General features: G+C 40.5%; 1 protein-coding gene across 1 annotated transcript; it reads right to left on the bottom strand.

Moving 5' to 3' along the window:
• Nucleotides 1–1,164: 1,164 nt before the first annotated feature.
• LOC111223272 (synaptic vesicle glycoprotein 2A-like) lies at nucleotides 1,165–17,423 on the bottom strand. Its single transcript, XM_022747360.1, has 13 exons — nucleotides 17,286–17,423; nucleotides 12,799–13,557; nucleotides 12,514–12,694; nucleotides 11,415–11,566; nucleotides 10,563–10,696; nucleotides 10,275–10,364; nucleotides 9,781–9,888; nucleotides 8,574–8,662; nucleotides 8,312–8,476; nucleotides 8,036–8,169; nucleotides 5,762–5,968; nucleotides 5,514–5,673; nucleotides 1,165–4,878 (listed from the first exon to the last, which is right to left on the bottom strand). Exons 2-13 carry the CDS (start codon nucleotides 13,406–13,408, stop codon nucleotides 4,695–4,697), a joined length of 2,214 nt encoding a protein of 737 aa, XP_022603081.1. The 5' UTR covers nucleotides 13,409–13,557; nucleotides 17,286–17,423; the 3' UTR covers nucleotides 1,165–4,694.
• Nucleotides 17,424–18,983: the final 1,560 nt, after the last annotated feature.

Below are 18,983 nucleotides of genomic sequence, written 5' to 3'. Positions count from 1 at the left end.
CTGTTAGAACAAAGAATAGCTGGCATTACAGGACTCCAAGAAGTCAGACAATACGATACAAACATGCGTCACGATCGGTTGAATACAGAAGGATTAGGGGGTAAAGTCGTCTTAATTTAAGATATGATCCTTTTACCATGTTTCTAAACAGAGGAACAGATCGCACGTTATCTCTGAGACTGGCTGTCTTTGATGGGATTTGCTTTAAAGGCTGAATTGTTTCAGCGAAAGAGCACCCGAGTCTATCATGAAGAACAACACATCCTACACTGCATATATTGCATTAGGTTTCTTCTTCTCGTAGTGTAAATATATTTCCGTGGTCCCCAACTGAGCTGTGTTCATCGCAAGGATTCATCACCGCAACAGAAAAAGTAGAAAAATATGTCACAGACGATTTGAGTCAGCTTATACACACACACACACACACACACACCACACACACACACACACACAACACACACACAACCACACACACACACACATACATCCGCACGTCAACAACGCATCCAAGCAGCCTCTCAAACATGAACAAGACGGGACAAAGTTTTTCATCGAATACGCACAAGACTTTGTACACAAACAGCAAGGAGAGAGATTTGACTGCAACCTAGATTTGACAACAATTAAAGGGATAGTTCAACATTTTGGGAAATAATATTTCTTTCTTGCTGAGAGTTAGATGATACCACCCTCTGGTCTGTGGCAGTCAGTTAGCTTAGATGAGCATAAAGACTGGGGAAAAAAAAAAAAAAAGGGAAACTGTTCACCTGGCTCTCTCCGAAAGTAACACAATTTGCCTCTAAAGCTCACTAATTAAAATTTTACATCTTGTCTCCTTATCTGTACAAACACTGAAGAGTAAAAATAACAAGTTGTGGTTTTTATGGCGGGTTTGTGTGCCAAGCTATTCCTCTTCACCTTCGGACAGAGCCAGACTAGCTGTTTTCCCCCCGCTTCCAGTCTTTATGCAAGGCTAAACTAACAGAAGTGAATGAGGGAATTCCCCAAAATGTCAAACTATTCCTTTAAAGTCTCTCTCTCGCTCACACACACACTCTCACACGCACACACACATACAGAGTTTAAGCAGTCAGCACACTCCTATCTCTCTCTTTATATATATATATATATATATATATATATATGTATGAGTTACCTGGGTCTAAGGTAAACAGGGAGCACAGTCACCACTAACTTACTTTCAGAACACATACTCAAGTTTCACCAATTTTAACCCCACTTTGATTAAGAACAATCACTGCAAGCAACAAATCTATGTGATCATACAACAATGAAAACACAAGTTCTTGCTTTAGACAAAAATAGCTGGCATACAGGACGTCCAAGAAGTCAGACAATACGATACAAACATGCGTCACGATCGGTTGAATACAGAAGGATTAGGGGGTAAAGTCGTCTTAATTTAAGATATGATCCTTTTACCATGTTTCTAAACAGAGGAACAGATCGCACGTTATCTCTGAGACTGGCTGTCTTTGATGGGATTTGCTTTAAAGGCTGAATTGTTTCAGCGAAAGAGCACCCGAGTCTATCATGAAGAACAACACATCTCTACACTGCATATATTGCATTAGGTTTCTTCTTCTCGTAGTGTAAATATATTTCCGTGGTCCCCAACTGAGCTGTGTTCATCGCAAGGATTCATCACCGCAACAGAAAAAGTAGAAAAATATGTCACAGACGATTTAGAGTCAGCTTATACACACACACACACACACACACACACACACACACAGACACACACACACACACACACACACACACACATACATCCGCACGTCAACAACGCATCCAAGCAGCCTCTCAAACATGAACAAGACGGGACAAAGTTTTTCATCGAATACGCACAAGACTTTGTACACAAACAGCAAGGGAGAGATTTGACTGCAACCTAGATTTGACAACATTAAAGGGATAGTTCAACATTTTGGGAAATAATATTTTCTTTCTTGCTGAGAGTTAGATGATACCACCCTCTGGTCTGTGGCAGTCAGTTAGCTTAGATGAGCATAAAGACTGGGGAAAAAAAAAAAAAAGGGGAAACTGTTCACCTGGCTCTCTCCGAAAGTAACACAATCTGCCTCTAAAGCTCACTAATTAAAATTTTACATCTTGTCTCCTTATCTGTACAAACACTGAAGAGTAAAAATAACAAGTTGTGGTTTTATGGCGGGTTGTGTGCCAGACTATTCCTCTTCACCTTCGGACAGAGCCAGACTAGCTGTTTTCCCCCCGCTTCCAGTCTTTATGCAAGGCTAAACTAACAGAAGTGAATGAGGGAATTCCCCAAAATGTCAAACTATTCCTTTAAAGTCTCTCTCTCGCTCACACACACACTCTCACACGCACACACACATACAGAGTTTAAGCAGTCAGGCACACTCCTGTAGCTGAGATAATATCCGTTATCCATCTAATGGGTGTGTGTTTGTGTTGTGGGGGACTCATCAATAGACAACACCAAAGCCTCTAACATCCTGAACACACACGCACAATCCAGAGGACGTCTTTAGGTCAAAACATCACACTCTACAGGGCAGCAGCCGCCCCCATGAACTCACTCACTGATTGTCAGCACACATATTAATGTACACCTTTGGAGAAATGATACCGAAGTAGTGATATGTATAAATAATGGTACTCAGTTAGCGTCCCTTTCAGAGTGACTGTGTCCAATTTATATCAAATTCACAGCAGAGTTTGTGCAGTACTTATGGTACCATTAAGGACCGTTAAACATTATTGTGCTGGAGCAGAGTGAATAACTTTTCACTTTTTGTGGTACGAATGGAGGCAGTGAAGGAATGACTGAACAGGAGCCCTTAAACTGAAATTAGACAAGTGATCTCTGTTTTCTCTTTGTGCCTCCCTGCCTGATCAATTGGACTTGTTTTCAACAGCTGCTCCTTCTTCTTCTTCTTTTGGTCCCGTTTGATTTGTGCTTATGAAGCTAATGACGTCATGATATCATGACTTTTCAAGGGGCATAACACAAGTTTAAGAAAGTATACAGAGTAGTTTGTATGTTTTGAGCCCGAACAGAAAAACACAAAGCAAACAAATGACTTTGGGGGAAAAAAAAAAAAAAGTTAACTCAAAGTCCACTTACCAGCTTTTTAAGGAGCTTTCATTGACAGAAGACTGCGAGGTACAGTTGAAAGCTTTGGAAAAAGCTAGTGAAAGGAGGTAAAAAAATGAACTTTCACACTCAATCAGATGATGTTTGGTGACTTGTTTTCATATTAAGGCTAATTAATGCAGCTATGCATGTGCAATGGAAAATTATCCTGCATCTACAGTAATTTGGCGCAGTGGTGCTAAAATATAATATTAGCTGTAAACGTAGACTCATTTCACCACACCTGAGCTACTGCATGGGTTATATTTGATATCATTGTTTTTAAATTAGCCTAAAAATGTGAGCCTGCTGTTCCGTACATTCTGCTGTTGGATCAATACAATACCAAAAAAAAAAAAATAAAGAAAAGAAAAGACTGAAATCATACGGTCTGCATGGCTGCACTGATTTGATGAAATGATGCCGAATAAATCACTTTCTCACGCGTGTGCACATGCAATCGCTCACACTCACATATAAACACACTCACGCCACTAATTTAGCAAATATTACACTTTTGTATCTGCTCTCACATTTAGCTCTTGACCAAAATCCGTCCCACAGACGTTCCTGTGTTGCAGACATGAACATCGTCACACTGCCACAGCTGTATGGTTCAACAACAGGGAGGGAGAAATGTTATTTTAACACTGAACACCGAGGAAGTGGATCAGACTATTCCCATTTACAACTGAGAATCCTGTGAAATGCATCTTCACCTATATTTTGAGGCTGTAAGAGGAGGAATAGACTGGATTTATGCAGGGACATAAAGAACAAAACTCTCTGTTTCTGAATGAATCCGGCCTCACTGGAATGTTTTCATATTATTTGGTAGAAAGTAACAGTGCTCAGCAGGGCTAGCTTCAGTCGTCGGCAGTGGTGAAGGGTCATGGGTGCTTTTAGAGGAAAAAGAATCACCCTGATATTAATTTGACATCTTTTCAAAGAAAAAATATTCATCAAACACGTCTATGAGCATCAGTCTGAATGTAGATGTTGAGTGAATTGTACCAGTAATGTCACAGTAAATTAAAAAGCAGCACTGAAAGCCAGCATAACACAGTCTTATGTCAAAATTGTCCACATACATGGACTAAATGTTTTCACACGTTCCCCCAGAAATGGCTTTTTTTTTCTGTTTCATTTGATCTCTCTGTCTTTTCACTGCAGATTATCTTAACGGCACATTTCCATTTTGTACCACATCACCCTTTAAGTATTACAGATCTGTAAAAGATCTTTTTTCTTTTTTCTTTTTTTTATGATACCCGACAACGCAGCTGAAATAAAGTGTTTATGGAAGTAGTTGTGTTATCCTGACACAGGTGTTTACTCCTACATCTGTGTGCTCTTCTGTTAATCTCTGTGGCTCTGTTTAGACTTTGAAAGATGCAATCCATATTTCAAAGGATTCTGGGCTTACAATGGGGAAGGCAGTCTGCTCTGTTGGTGTGTGATGGACGGCGCTGCAGCTCTCAAGGATGTTTGGGCTCTAGTTGTCAAACACACACTCCAGCTGTACTCTGTTGCCCACTGCTGGTCATCTGCTTTACTGCAACACTTGGCCTCGTGTCTCAGGCAACTTCGTTGCAAGGAAACTACCTGCAGCGAGCGCGCCAGCAGCAAATAAGATGGGAAGGGCCTTGGTGATGCCGACAAATGATTGGAAGATGCTGATGCCCAGGACGGCCGCCAGCTTACAGAGGGCGTTCAGGAAGCCGAATGCTGTGGTCCTTCAGACAAGAAGAGAGGGATAAACACAATTAAAACATTTTAACAACAAAAATTAACTACTTTGAACTAATCTGTCTTCAATGTGCCAGATTACTGTGTTTGAACATGTTTTTACTACATTTCTTTTACTACACTCATTCTTTTTATCTGTAGTAAATATGAGTCAAATTAGGAGGTAAATAAATAAATAAATAATAAAACTTAAAGCTCAAAATTCAGAGCTACAGTATAACAAGTGTGTAGCCAATAAAAGGATCTGTAAAATGTAATATGTTTATACAGAAACAAATGCACATGGACATCTGGAGGAAGATCCTCCACTCCCCACAAAAAAGAAATGAAATATGATAAAAATAAAAATAAAACAGAAATAGAAAAGAAACACAATAAAAATGAAATATAAAAATATATGTATATATTGATTGGAAAACAGGAATAACTAATAAAACCTTACATTGCATTTTCACAACCGACTCCCCGCAAGTTTCACAATCTACCACCATCACCTATTGTGTATATTGATGACATTGATGAGAGCTGCTGTTTAACACCCTGCTGTTCTCTCCTCAGCAGACGACACAGAGTAAGATCCTCGCTGTGTTGACAGAAGCGGGAAAAGCTGCTCTCGTGTTACCTTTTATCAGAGGGGTAGAGCTCCACCGTGATCACATCCAGGGCATTCCACGAGGCGATGCTGATGCCACCAAACAGACACAAGAGGGCGATCATCCCTGACTCACTGTTGCCGAACATCAGGAAGAAACAGCTGACACAAGATATGACGCTGGATCCCGCTGTTCGGAGAGATGAACGAGAATTACATTAAGTTAAACAGCCTCTATGGTCACAAGTGAATTACCTGCTGTGATTAGATTTACCTACCCAGCATCCTTAAACGGCCTATTTTGTCCATTAATAGAGCTGACACGATGTTGCCAGGCAACACCGCCAAAGTGCCAAGGAAGTTGACAAAGTATATCATGTACGCATTGTTGAAGTCGTCGCTGAAGTCGAGCATGCAGCCCTCCTTGTTGTGTAGAAATGTGCTGTTGACCAGTTTGCAGTTGACAAACCTGTATTTGAACAAATCTGATGAATGAGAGAGAAAAAGATCGAGAACAAAAGAGTTAATTCTTGGTAATAGTGAATTAAAAGAATCAGAAAAGCGTTTGAATCCTTGAGAAACTGATAAATAAATGTGAGGGCGTAATTTCCTCTGGGGATGAGAGGGAGAGAGAAGAGAGGAGTTGTTGGAAAAGTGTCAAATACAATCATCTACATCGCCTTGAGTTATTACTGCAGGCTTTTTTTTGGCAAACACAGGTTTATTTATAGAGGTTGGGTCAGCCTGGAAGGAATACCTGCAAGACAACCCTAAGGGCTGAAAATATGCTTTTACCTCCTCTGCATGTTTTCCAGATAAAGGAAATTATTTTAAATAAGTTCAGTTGAATTTACCATGAATTTAACTTGGGTTGGAGCATTAAAAATACAAAGATTTACATGCTATTTGCAGGTTTTTGTTACACTATAATTAATACAGGAAGCACAATAATCATTTTTATTTTTTATTTTTTTGATTGAAAAAACATCCGACTTCATTTCAGATGAAGCAAACCTACATTCTTGCATAGATGATTAGTTTTTTTAAAACAGGGAAAGAATGAATTAACTCCTCTGCGGGCAACAGCGGTCAGGACATCTGCACAGTCACCACACAACCAATCCTCTGTCAGTCTGTTTTTAATCAAATTTCCTTTAAGGCGGGGATGAAACATAAAAACAGAATCCAATACAATCATTTTTGTTCCCCCAGACTTCTTAAAATATATATAAGGAAAATAACAGAAAAGGTCAGGCGAGGTCACACCCATCTTACAGGGCCTGATACTTTCTACTGTGTTTATACCGTGCTGCCTGTAGCAGCTGAAAACTGCATGATTGAATTTTCTGATGACACTGCTGAAACTGCTTCCAATAACCAATAACAGTTTTATTAAAGGCAGCCAGTGCTGGATGAAAGTGCTGAATGATCATAAAACTTTAGATGCACAAATGACATAAACGTAAAAGAATGTATCATTGGCTTCAGGGACGAGAAGACACTGCCGCAGTAACTGCTGGAGTGAAGATGCTGAGATTCAACATGTTTTTTGGTTGTTTTTAGTTTCTCAGATATATTTCTCCCAGCTCTGAATCTGACATGTTGTCAATAACACACCATGGACAGATCACATGTAAATGAGCTCTGCTTCACATCGAATCCCATCACACAAAAAGTCTGGGCTGAATTTGTTTATGTTGCTACAGCAACAAGTTCTGCTGCAGCGTAACCCGGGGATACTAGCATCAGAATGTCTCTATGGTAACAGTCCTGCTGAACTGCTGTTTTTTTCCTCTTTTTTTTCTCTTTCACTTTAAGCTTTAATAAACTATTTAAAATTCCTATTTAATCTGAACCGATTGGTGTTTTTTTTTCTGAGCAGCAGTTTGATAAAAGCAGAGTGATAATTATCAACCGTTTCCCTGCAGTGTATTTAAAACTACAGCTGAAATGATTAGTCAGTGTGCTCAGAGCAGATTTGCAGTTTCATTCTGTTATATCATTTCAAGCTGCATCAATCAATATTTTTGTCCTAACAGTGGATCAAATTATTCACTGAGATGCTCACAGAGATTTATCACCTGACTATCACGCCTCAGCTCTACAGAGTGTTTTAGAGACTGTTGTCTCATTGTTTAGGTTTCACAGCTCATAACATTACCGTTTTGGTTCATCAGAGCATTTTCTGGCCACAACTGGCAGCTGTTCTCAGCAAAATAGCAAAACATCAGAGCGAATATTAGACACAACATATGTTGGGTGGCCAGAGACTTGACTCCAAATGAATGCTAATGTGTATAAATAGGTAAACAATTTGCTAACACATTAGCCATATCAACTAATATGTCAGCGTTGTGTTGTTAGCTTGATGTGTTGCCCAAAGGAGTCAAAAATATGAATCAATGCAGGTTTCAATTGAATAACTTTGTATTAGGACAAAACATCAATAAATAATCATTAGTTGGAGCGCAGATTAAAACTCCCTGATACTGACTGTCGACTTTGATGCAAATCATTAATGGACACAATGATGAATTTCCATTGATATTTACCTGTGTTATAGAACAAACTTGCAATGAAGGTGCAGTTTCTGAAGAAGGTGTGTGTGGAGGTGATGTCCTCAAAGTAGCACTCCTCAAACACAGAGTCTTCAAACACCATGGATTTCATCTTCAGGTTGAGGAACCTGGTGAACGGGATGCATTTTTCAGTTTTAGTTTTATATTGAATGTCTGTGAAACGTTCTGTACTGGGGTATTAAATCGGATCATACCAGTGAATAATCAACTACATCCTGGACTAAAAACTGCAACTCACAAAACGCTTACTTGTCGTTAAAGTAGTGTCCTTGGCGATGCACTTGGTTTTCCAGAGTGAAGTTAAAAGTGACATGCTCCACTCGTTCCTTAGTGAAGGTCTTTGTCTTCGATTCATACTCCTGCTTCTGGATGTACTTGATCATGTCTGGGAACCACACCGTCAGGCCGTAGTAGCTGCAAAGTTGTGAGAGTCGAGAACGGATCAGATGAGGATCAAAAGTGAACGCGATTCACAATATAGAAAAAAAAGCTTTATGAGTCTTTGGTTTACCTGAAAGACATGGTAAACCAAACAGCCATGAGCATGAAAGTCGTCCGTTTATATTCGGGGCTGAAGCAGGCAAGAATGTTTTTACGCATCTGCAACACATGAACAGGAGTACACACAGCTTTTGAGAAAGAAAACTTGGGAGACCAGATTTAAACTCTCAGCGATGACAGTTTGGACACACACTGCATATGCTCTCGTTTTTATTTGACGATGTGATCTTCCTTTGATATTTCCGAACAGGAACATGCAACTTGTGAAGCTAGAAAGAACTTGAATGGAAGGTAAAACCTGAATACAACGTGACCGTAGCCGTGCTGGTTCTCCAAAATTTCCCGCTTGTCAAGAGTCTCTGATAAAACTACATTTTTAGTGCTTCGGCTCTTTTTGTCAAGACGTTTCTCAGTAGGCACTAAGCAGGTGGCAGCAGATTCAGAAAAAAGATGGAGGGTGTAGGTGTGTGTGTGTGTGTGTGTGTGTGTATGTGTGTGTGTGTGTGTGTGTGTGTGGCTGAACGTAGGCTGCAAATTAAAATCAGGCACGAAGCTGGCAAAGTTTCTACCTGGAGCAGTGGTGCTGCAACAATGTACAACACAATGAACAGACTAGTTTAAACACATACAAGTCAAATACAAACGTAAAATCAGTGTCACTAATTTAGTCACATATGTAAAAAGACAAAAAGCAGCTGAGAAAATCTGCGTGAGGCTGAAAATACCTGGAATAATTTGTTGATTTTATTTTGATTAATTCACCCACAAAATCAGTCATAGGTCAAGAACTCAAAATAATTGATGAGGAAAAAGATGATGATTTAAACCTTTTAGCTACGCTTGCACTATGACCATGTACACCTCCATCCACAATGTCTCTTTCCACCGGTACCAGCTCCACTGAGGCCTTTTACAGCTCGAGGCTATAAAAGGGCTGTAACAGGCTTCAGCCTCATACTCTTGTATAATTATTGTAACACCGCAGGTTTAAAGAAGCAGTGATCTCAGGGTTATTTCATGCTTCTAAAACTTTGCTGCAGGCACTTGGTTACAGTTTTGGTTCGGAAGAGCCTGCACATCCACTAACCTCCTTTTTACACAAACATGAGGCCCCAGAGGCGTTTCCCTTATCAGCTTTCTTAGAATAAATTAAAGATATATGTGAATTATATTTTCAACTATAAGAACCCCCCCCCCTGTCTCTCAGCTTCACTCACCTGTTGGGAGAGACTCATAATCTTCAGTCTGTAGCGTTGCCAGACTGGAGTGTCGGTGCCAGTGTCCACCAACTCATCCATCTGTTTCACTGTCTTGATTGTGGTGACCTTGGATCAGAGAGACAAAAGTCCTTCAGAGGCATGACTTCAGCCGGATGTTGTGATTTTCTAACTACTGTGAGATTTCTGGAGATTCTTTCTCCTGCTGCTTTGAGTCAGCCAGAGAGAAACTCCAGACAGATAACACAACAATCATTTTATGCAAACATACTGAAATGTAGATTAAAAAAAATATATAGAGGCGGATATTTGGGTGTCAAGGTAAATGGGAAACTGTCTCTATGAACCCAATCATTATATTCCATGTGAGCTTATACTGCTAGAACTATATTTAGATTTCCTGTTGTGAAGGTTCTCAATGATTTTAAGGAAAACACACTGCGCAGATCTGAGCGTCTGCAGACCTGAACAAAACAATATGAGTGTTCACTCACAGAAAACACTCTCTCTGGGTATCCTTTGGCTCGCATGTTTGTGTCGTGAACTTGCTTCAGAATCATCCAGCCTTCATCATGTTTACCGTTCTGTTTGAAGAAAAAAGTAAAGGTCATACTGCGCGTAGCCTTTCATTGCATTTGTCTGTATTTGTCCAATTTAACATTTATAAGTAAAAAATCAGTTTTACCCAAGAGCCATGGTCGTATACACTCTTTTATATATATGAGTAAAATCTGCTAATATTGCCAGGAAGGGACTAACTCTTAGCAAACACATCTGCTAACCTCCAAGTAGAAGCGTGGGCTCTCTGGCATGGCGCTGAGGGCAGCGATGGCTGCAACAGAGGGAAATGCGCACACTAGCACAAACACACGCCAGCTATGGAACTGATACGCCGAGCCCATCTGGAAACTCCATCCTGGGGAGACCAAAACAAACACACCAACGTGAAGAAATGAGCTCACACCTTGTACTTTCACTCTATAAATGTGAGTCAACTTGAGTCAATAACAGATAAGGTCAGACAATCAATCTTTACAGAGGTTAGTCTGGTATACATTTAATTTGATGAGACATAGTATGAGCCATGTTCTTATTTCTTCCCTCCAGGGAAGTTGGAAGTCAGAGGTCAGAGGTCAGCCTCAGTGCTGTGTCTCTGGGCAGATGATAGCAGCAAACGAGATTGAACCTTCAATGTATCACCAACAAATTCACCTGTTGCCAAAACCAAAGCTCAAAAATATATCAAAATCTCAATGAATAATCTGACACTGAAATAAACTCATTAATCTTATTGTAAGATTGACACCACTCCAATACATAAAAAAACAAGATATAACATGTTATTTTAAACTTTGTCTAGTGGGTGGATTATATTACCTTTGGACAGAGCCAGGCTAGCAGTTCTCCCCAGTTTCGAGTCTTCGAGCTAAGCTAAGCTAACTGGCTATAGCCTTATATTTCATGGACAGACACAGAATGAAAGTGGCCTTTTTTAGCCAGTTAGTGCAGTCCCCAAAACATTAAAATAATGATGCGAGTGTAAATTTAAAAAAAAGGGATGATCAGCTATCTTGGACAGCGAAGAAGTCGCGAACCATAACCTTATCATTTCAGGGATATGCTACTGTACTCACCGTAATGTGGGATAATGGCCCAGGCCATAGCAGACGCGTATATTCCTCCAATCATCCAGAACATGCAGAGCCAACTGAGGTGCTCACCGCGCTTTTCCTGGGCCAGGAATTCAGAATAGTAGGAAAACACGATGGGAATTGAGCCACCGATCCTGCAAAGATCAGAAACCCACTGAGCCCAGAGCTGGAGATCCAGAGATGCACACAGAGTTCAGCATGTTTGTACTTTAGTACGTTTATATATTTTACATTTAATGCCCTGAGACACCATGTATACCTTTTTAAAGTGCTGATACGCGTGGCCAGGCTTTTGTTTACTTTGAATAACAGTATGAAGGATATGTCGGACAAGATTTTATACCAATCTGAGCTAAAACTACAGCAACTGAACTGTTTAGTAGAGGCACCATAGCTTGAATATCCAGCCTTTTATTTACTGCAGTGGCTTGTTTTGTTTGGTCAACAAAGCTTTATTGTTATTTTTGATCCCTCTACACTTGTATTACTCCATCAGCATGGTGCAAAGCTATCTCATACAGCCTCAGTGGTAAAGTGATTGATTTTAGCACAAATGGAAACGATTTCAGCATCTCAATTTGCCACTTCACTAAACCAGAGAAGCTGCTGTTTTAATAATGTAAAGACTCTGATGCCATAAAACCTGGAGTGTTAAAACTGAGCGGATAACAGCGAAATATATCTATAATTAACAACCCCCATCCTTCTGTTATTAAACTGAAAATGGTGCAGTCTGGTGTATAACAGCAAAAGATGACATATTTTGGAAGGTAAGTATATTGATTTTGTGATACATATTAAAATAAAACATTTCGGTGATTTCTGGTTACTAATTTTTATGTTGTGTTTCCTTTACTTAGGAAAATTGGTCATTACTATACAAACCTTCATTCCTGCAGTGTAATATTTATGTAATTACATTCATATGGTTCTCTAAATCAGTAATCTGATTTGTTTGAGTTTGACCTTTTGTATTTCCCTTAGCCCTGCTAGATCATTCTATTATTCTATAACACAGTACTCCCTGTAAACTTAAACATATCCAATGTCAGAGTAAGTGGCCCAGATTGAAAAAACCTACCCAACACCTGAGAGGAGCCGGCAAAACAGAAAGGTGCTGTAGCCCTGCACAAAGGAGGAGAAGAAGGAGAAAACACTGTTGATGGAGAGAGAGATCAGAAGAGACTGGCGGCGGCCTATCCGGTCAGCCAGAGCCCCCCAGAGGAAGGCCCCAACCATCATCCCAAAATATACAATCAGACCTGAGGAGAGAGCAAAGAAAATGCGACTATTACTAAAATGTAAACGCAAAACATCCGTTTTTTTTTATTATTATTATTTGGTGAATGTTGTAAAAGAGTCTTACCTAGCATGCTTTTGTTAGGTTCAGACAGGCACATATCCTTCTCAGCGCTGGGGAGGACAAAGCCAACCACAAAGATCTCAACACCATCTGCCATGAGAGCCAGACCCAGAACAAAGTACAGGGTCCACTGGAACTTCCCGTGACCACATTCTTGTAAAATGGTCTCGTACTGTTGAGCCAGCTCCTCCTGGTCCTTCCTCCTCTCGGCCTCGGACACCCCAATATCTTTAAACTGCTGAGCGCCCGCCCCCACAGAGCCCGGCCCTCCGGCCAGGCTACCTTTTCCTGAATCAGCCCTGGGGATTCCTTGATATTCGCCCTCATAGATCTCATCATCCTCATCGTGACCCTCTGTGGAGTCACTGTGGCCACCCTCATCGTCGTTGGCAGCCTGGCTGTCTCCACGGTAGTAACCGCCATCCTGGCTTCCCTGCATTGGGTAATCATCATCATCATCCTCTTCAAAACGACTGTAGGAGCGCTTGCTGTACTCATCGCTCATCCGATCCACTGAACGGCCGACCTTCTTGCTGGCCTGCCGCTTGACTTCTTTGGCAATGTCTTTGGCACCTTTTATGAAGGCGGTCCGGTTTTGGTAGCCGTCCTCCATTTTAAAAGAGGTTCAGAAGACGCAAATGCGGTCAAACGTTGTGTAAGGAGGCCACCTGAACGTGCTGACGCAGTTTGTTCAGGATACACCTCACAGATTCGAAGAGTTGACTCCCAGTTCACTTGACTGACAACAGGCTCTTCTTATGCCTGGAGAGAAAGTGGAAAGCTAAATTAGTCATATTTCAGGCATGTGGAGGTTCTCATGAAAAGGGTGAATTGTCATAAAAGGGAGACATTTTGTGGGAGCTTCAAAAGTAACAACAAATTATCGCACAAAATAACAGCACAATATCCACTGAGGGCAGCCACAGTGACTCCGCAAACAAACACAAAATATTACACCACAGCTGGGTGTCTTGTACATGCGGAGGGGTGGGGCCTATTACTGTCCAAAACACACATCTTTTTCTTTGAATTGATCATTCTTTTTAACCAGACTTTAACGACGTGTTTCCTGACTACACCTGTTGCATTTCCATATCTGCCCAGCATGCGGTCTCTACTGAGTCACAGATGGACCCGAGCAGTAATTGCAGGGCGAGACATCAAGCCTTGAACAGTGAGACTGATTTTTAATGGGTGTTTCTGGGTGCAGAAATGCTTTAAATGCCTCAGTTCGTGTCGAAGAGCTCCAGTACATCAGCATGACTCAAATCTAATGCGACCGAGATAATGATGCAGAGGATCAGACTCTAGTTTGGAATAAAAGAACATCAGCGGAGGGTATTTGCTGTGTATGTAGTCATCCAATCGCCCATGTTAACATCTCTTTATTTTGTTTTTTAACAACTGCTCACAAAATCCTCCACTAAAATGTAAAGTCTTCAATCTTCTAACGCCATTAAATGTCAGGTTTGAAAATAATACATTAACAACATTGAAGAAAACACAAAGTTCACTTCATGGATTAATCAAATAAAGCTGTTAACATTCCTTAATCGAAAAACAGATCAAGTGCTGATTTAGAGACACTGTGCGCTAAAATAAATGAGGCTTGAAATTAAGAAGCTACAAAACTGATGCCCATTTTACCTGTGTGCTGCAGTATCACATCTCTTTTTGAAAAATACTTATCCCTAAAAAACCTTTCTAAGGAACCGACTCGTTCACAGTTCATTGTCGGATACCCACATCCATATGTCTCTGTGTTAAGACACTGTGTACCTCGGGGTCGACCATGAAATAAAACAACATGTCACTTTGAATTTGTAGTGCAGCGGAACAACAGACAGAGAATGAGAGACATCTCTGCGACGCTCACTTTGACCACTGTCTGACAGTTAATAACAGGCCTGACACAGCTTTAAATGTTTGCCAGGTATGTGGTATATCTATATACAATGCCAGAGCCGGGATTTTATTATTTTCTTCCTGCATTTAACTGTCAATGTTCATTTTCTGTAAATTGCATTGCCCTACATGATGGTCTCAATGCTGCTTCAAAGCTTTCTCCACACATATAACATATATAATTCTAATGGAGAAATACTAAAACCCTTCATTGTATGTTCCTTTATTTAATATTCTTGGACTAAAACCAGTGAAATATAAATATATTTAGGCTGTACGGTATTAGACTCAGTTTAAAAACCCACCATGGACAATTACAGAACAACAAAACTGTTCCCCAAATTGAGAGAAATACTTGGTATTCATGATCAATTATTCTAACAATTATTTTCTCAACTAATTTATTTGTTATTTGATCTATAAATTGTCAAATCAGAGAAAACTGCAAATCCTCATATAGGAACCAGACAGGATTCAGAGAACATTGGGAACCTATGCTTAATAAAAATCACTTGAATGTTTAACTGTATACATTTCTGTAAATCAAAATCGTTTCAACTGTAGATTCACGAGGATATACAGGAGAATTATGCCACCATCTGTATCCTGCTCGATGCAAACACTTAGCTCATTTGTCTCTGTTCATTTTCACTCAGACATCATATCTGGTCATAAGGCCGCAGATCCACAAGCAGATTTACTGGCACAGATCAAAGGAACCCCACCAGGCCTGGCCAGCCAGGCTAAACTGTAGGACTCTAACCTAATAATGTCTCAGACCAGGGCTGTAATCACGATCCCTTACAAAACACAAGCTGGTATAAGATAATATGAGCATATGGGGTCATGAGCAAACAAGAAAACAATAGAGCTGTTTTATTTTAAAGTCCTTGCACCCACATGTTCTACCCACACAGGTGTCACTTATTTTGCCTGATGGGGCACAGGTGTTACAAATAACATTAACAATGGCTCATGTCTCAGTAAGCCATAACAGTGTGAGCCAATATAAACAACAGCAGGAACCTGAAACAAAATGGAAATGGCTAAATGAAATTCAGCCATCATTCATTTTGTTATTTACACTTGTGATGCTCCTGCCGTGACGCGTCGAAATATGTTCAGTGGAAAAAAAAAAAGCTAGAATAACTGAAATCGCCTGCACATGCGGTGTGTGTGTGTGTGTGTGTGTGTGAGATAGTGTTTGCACAATCTAGAAAGCAAAGCTCCAATACCATATTCATTTCAAAGAACTGAATGCTGAAGTGAAATCATCAGTCTGTGCAGGAATAATTTCAAATATCAATCACAGTAAATCAATAAAGTGTCTTAGGTCATCAATACACATTACAGAGACACCATGCATCCCCTTAGATGAGAATTTAGATTTAGAAATAATTTGAAACAAAAGAAAATTAAAATAAAACAGACAACAAAAAAATGGCTACTTCCCCCTGCAGAGCTGTACAGTAGTAAACGATGCAACAATCGCTGAGAATGTGTAGGCTGAAGCTACAGCTCATTGCACCTACTGCTCCCACCCAAATCACAACCTTAAACATGCATTGGTTGTCTCCTTCACACACATCCTGTGAAGTGAAGCTAAAGACCGGTCAGTCTCAAACAAAAGGCTTAAATCCCACTTTTCCATCTCTTCCCTTTCTCCTTGTCAAGTTGACAGTATACTCCTACAGCCCCATGCAGCCTGCAACACAACAGCCCTATCAGTGGAGAGAAGAGGAAGGCCTGAGGATCTGAGGAGGATGGAAATTACTGCTCCCTGGTCACAGTCAGAAAGCCGTTTCCTTATTTATTTATTTATTTATTTTCCTCCCTCGTTCAAAAAAAAATCAATCAGCATCAGTTTACCACCTCCTTGCAAGGCCAAGCACAGCAGATAAGCCATCACATCACATGCACGCAGTCCTACTAAAAGCAGTGGGAAATTTCTATCAGTCAAGTGTCGCGATGAATATTCTGGACACCTGAAGATCATCAATCATCAACGACAGTCGAAGACCCCCCCCCAAAAAAAAAAAAAAAAATCTCAATACAGGCCTAGCTATATTATGCTTTACCAGGCCTACTTAACACGGTTTAAATATCTGTACTGTATTGTTATTTTTCTAAAGCAGCAATTAGGACCAAGCACAGCGAAAATGTGAATCCAAGAGTCTGGTTAGAAATGTGCGAATTTAAGCCTCCGGTCCAGTCATAGTTATCTTCACTGATGTAAAAAAAAACAGGCCTTGTCGCTCACAGGCCAATTTATACAGCCTTACAAATACGGCCGGATTTAAATATAAATCTGACACCAATACCAGCCGATTATCTGCTCGTCCGCATCCCAACATCTCCGCTCATTCTTAGAAATCACAGCCAGCGTCTTGTCACGACTTGGATCAGATTACAGGCCCGCGTCTCGATTCACAAAATCGATTTTAATTGCTGTGTGAAGCAAACGGCTGGAGAACACGCCCATCGTGTCTTCCTCATGATGTCTTCATACAAATATATATACATATATATCCACCGCTACAAGATGCCATCAACCACTAACAGCTAATCATTGAATTTAATCTCACCTTAATTCCTGCGATGTGTGTGATCCCCCCTCAGCCTGGGAGATGGTGAGGATGAGGATGAGGATGGGGAGGAGGATGGTGATGCGTACGAGGCTGTCGCTGTGAACCGAGTGATGATGGTGTGCGGTTTGGAGGAGAGAAGCCCACGCCATCCACACACACTCTCAGTGATGCGCAGGGGTCCCCTCCCCCATGCGAAACCCTCACGAGCGCACGAGCACATTAAACGCCTTCGTATCTGGAGGGGTTTGGCGCATATCTGCACACGATATGCGCTCATTTCCTCCAGCTTCACTAGGCTGTTGCGCCATTAAACTCGTGCAATTAAGGCTTTTTTTCTCCACATGTAAAGACAAACAGGCTGATGACACTTTTGTGCGTCCAATGTTAAGAAAAACCGATTTCTTATCAAATAGAGCCTACGCATATCCTCGCACGCATGCGCAGCTTTACTTTCATCCACCTGATTTTTACTAATAGATGACTGATTGTCTGTACATATGAATAACAGAGTGTGCACATACAACACACACGTGCATGCACACCTGACTCCGGTTGCCATGCCAACCACTTGCCGTACTCTTGATCCCTTTCACTGCATCAAGACTTGCCACAAAGAAACGTGAGACTTTCTTGACATCATCATTTGCATGTACTGTTCAAAATAAAATTTCTCCATTTACAATGCAAATGTGCTTACAAATCTATCCGTTTCCATTTGTCACATACGTCAGGGTATGTGATGGTGCAAGTGCAATGTGCAGGGGTAAGGATCTTAAAAAGCTGAAAGAAATGTGGAGGAAACTACAAGGATGAAGTTGAAAAAACAAAAATCAACCAATGCTTATGAAAAAATATGAAATAGCCTGTGTCACACTCTTCTTAAAACTATGTGGTTATTATCTACAGGTTCAAGGATCATAACCTGCAGGTTTTGTTGGATCGTGTCAGGGAGGAAATCAAGATGCTTAGAAAAATGTTTTGAACCATGTTGTGTCATCTCTGGGCGAGCAATGTGTCATAAATAATGGAGAGAAACAAACTGTCCAGGCCTCTAGTCCTTGTCCTGATTCCTGAGTCAGTGGTGAAGTATTAGTAGTGGTGTGCATAGTGTAAAAACACATTGTGAATGTTACTTATGCAGCTGAGCTCAGAACGTTTAAACTATACTTAATATTTTAAATACTGATTTTAGGTCATTTTAGTTACATAATTCATAATGTTGGATTATGGATGTTGCTCAGTCCATCCACCAAGTGAACGCTTCGTTTTAGAGCAATACTAATTGTCTCTAGAGCTTGATGTGACTTGCTCTGGCCAAAACCTTCACCTATAAACAGAAAATATCTAAATGCACTGGCCTTTTTCTAAGAGTGGACATTTTGACTTATAGTATAATACAGTAGTTAAACCACAGGGGGAGCCAATAACATTATTGACAGCTCCATTTAACAGAAGAGTACCAACAAGCAAAGCCAGTGAGCCAGCAGCCAAGAAACAGGACACCTAGATAAAATGCAGCTATCATCAGTGTTTATCACACATTTACTCTTCCTTCTGTGACGCGTCAAAGTGTCTGCTATGAAACAGACCTACTGCCAAGGGGATTCTCAATCATGCTGAAGCCACTCAGAGTGAGACATTTTTTACATTTCTATTTAAAAGTGAAGAAATTTGACTCTTTGATGTAAAGAAGGC

The sequence above is a fragment of the Seriola dumerili genome, unplaced genomic scaffold (assembly GCF_002260705.1).
Source record: "Seriola dumerili isolate Sdu_G_001 unplaced genomic scaffold, Sdu_1.0 BDQW01000110.1, whole genome shotgun sequence".
NCBI lineage: Eukaryota > Metazoa > Chordata > Actinopteri > Carangiformes > Carangidae > Seriola > Seriola dumerili.
The sequence above is the reverse complement of the archived record's forward strand: the minus strand, read 5'-3'. Positions and strand labels throughout refer to the sequence as shown.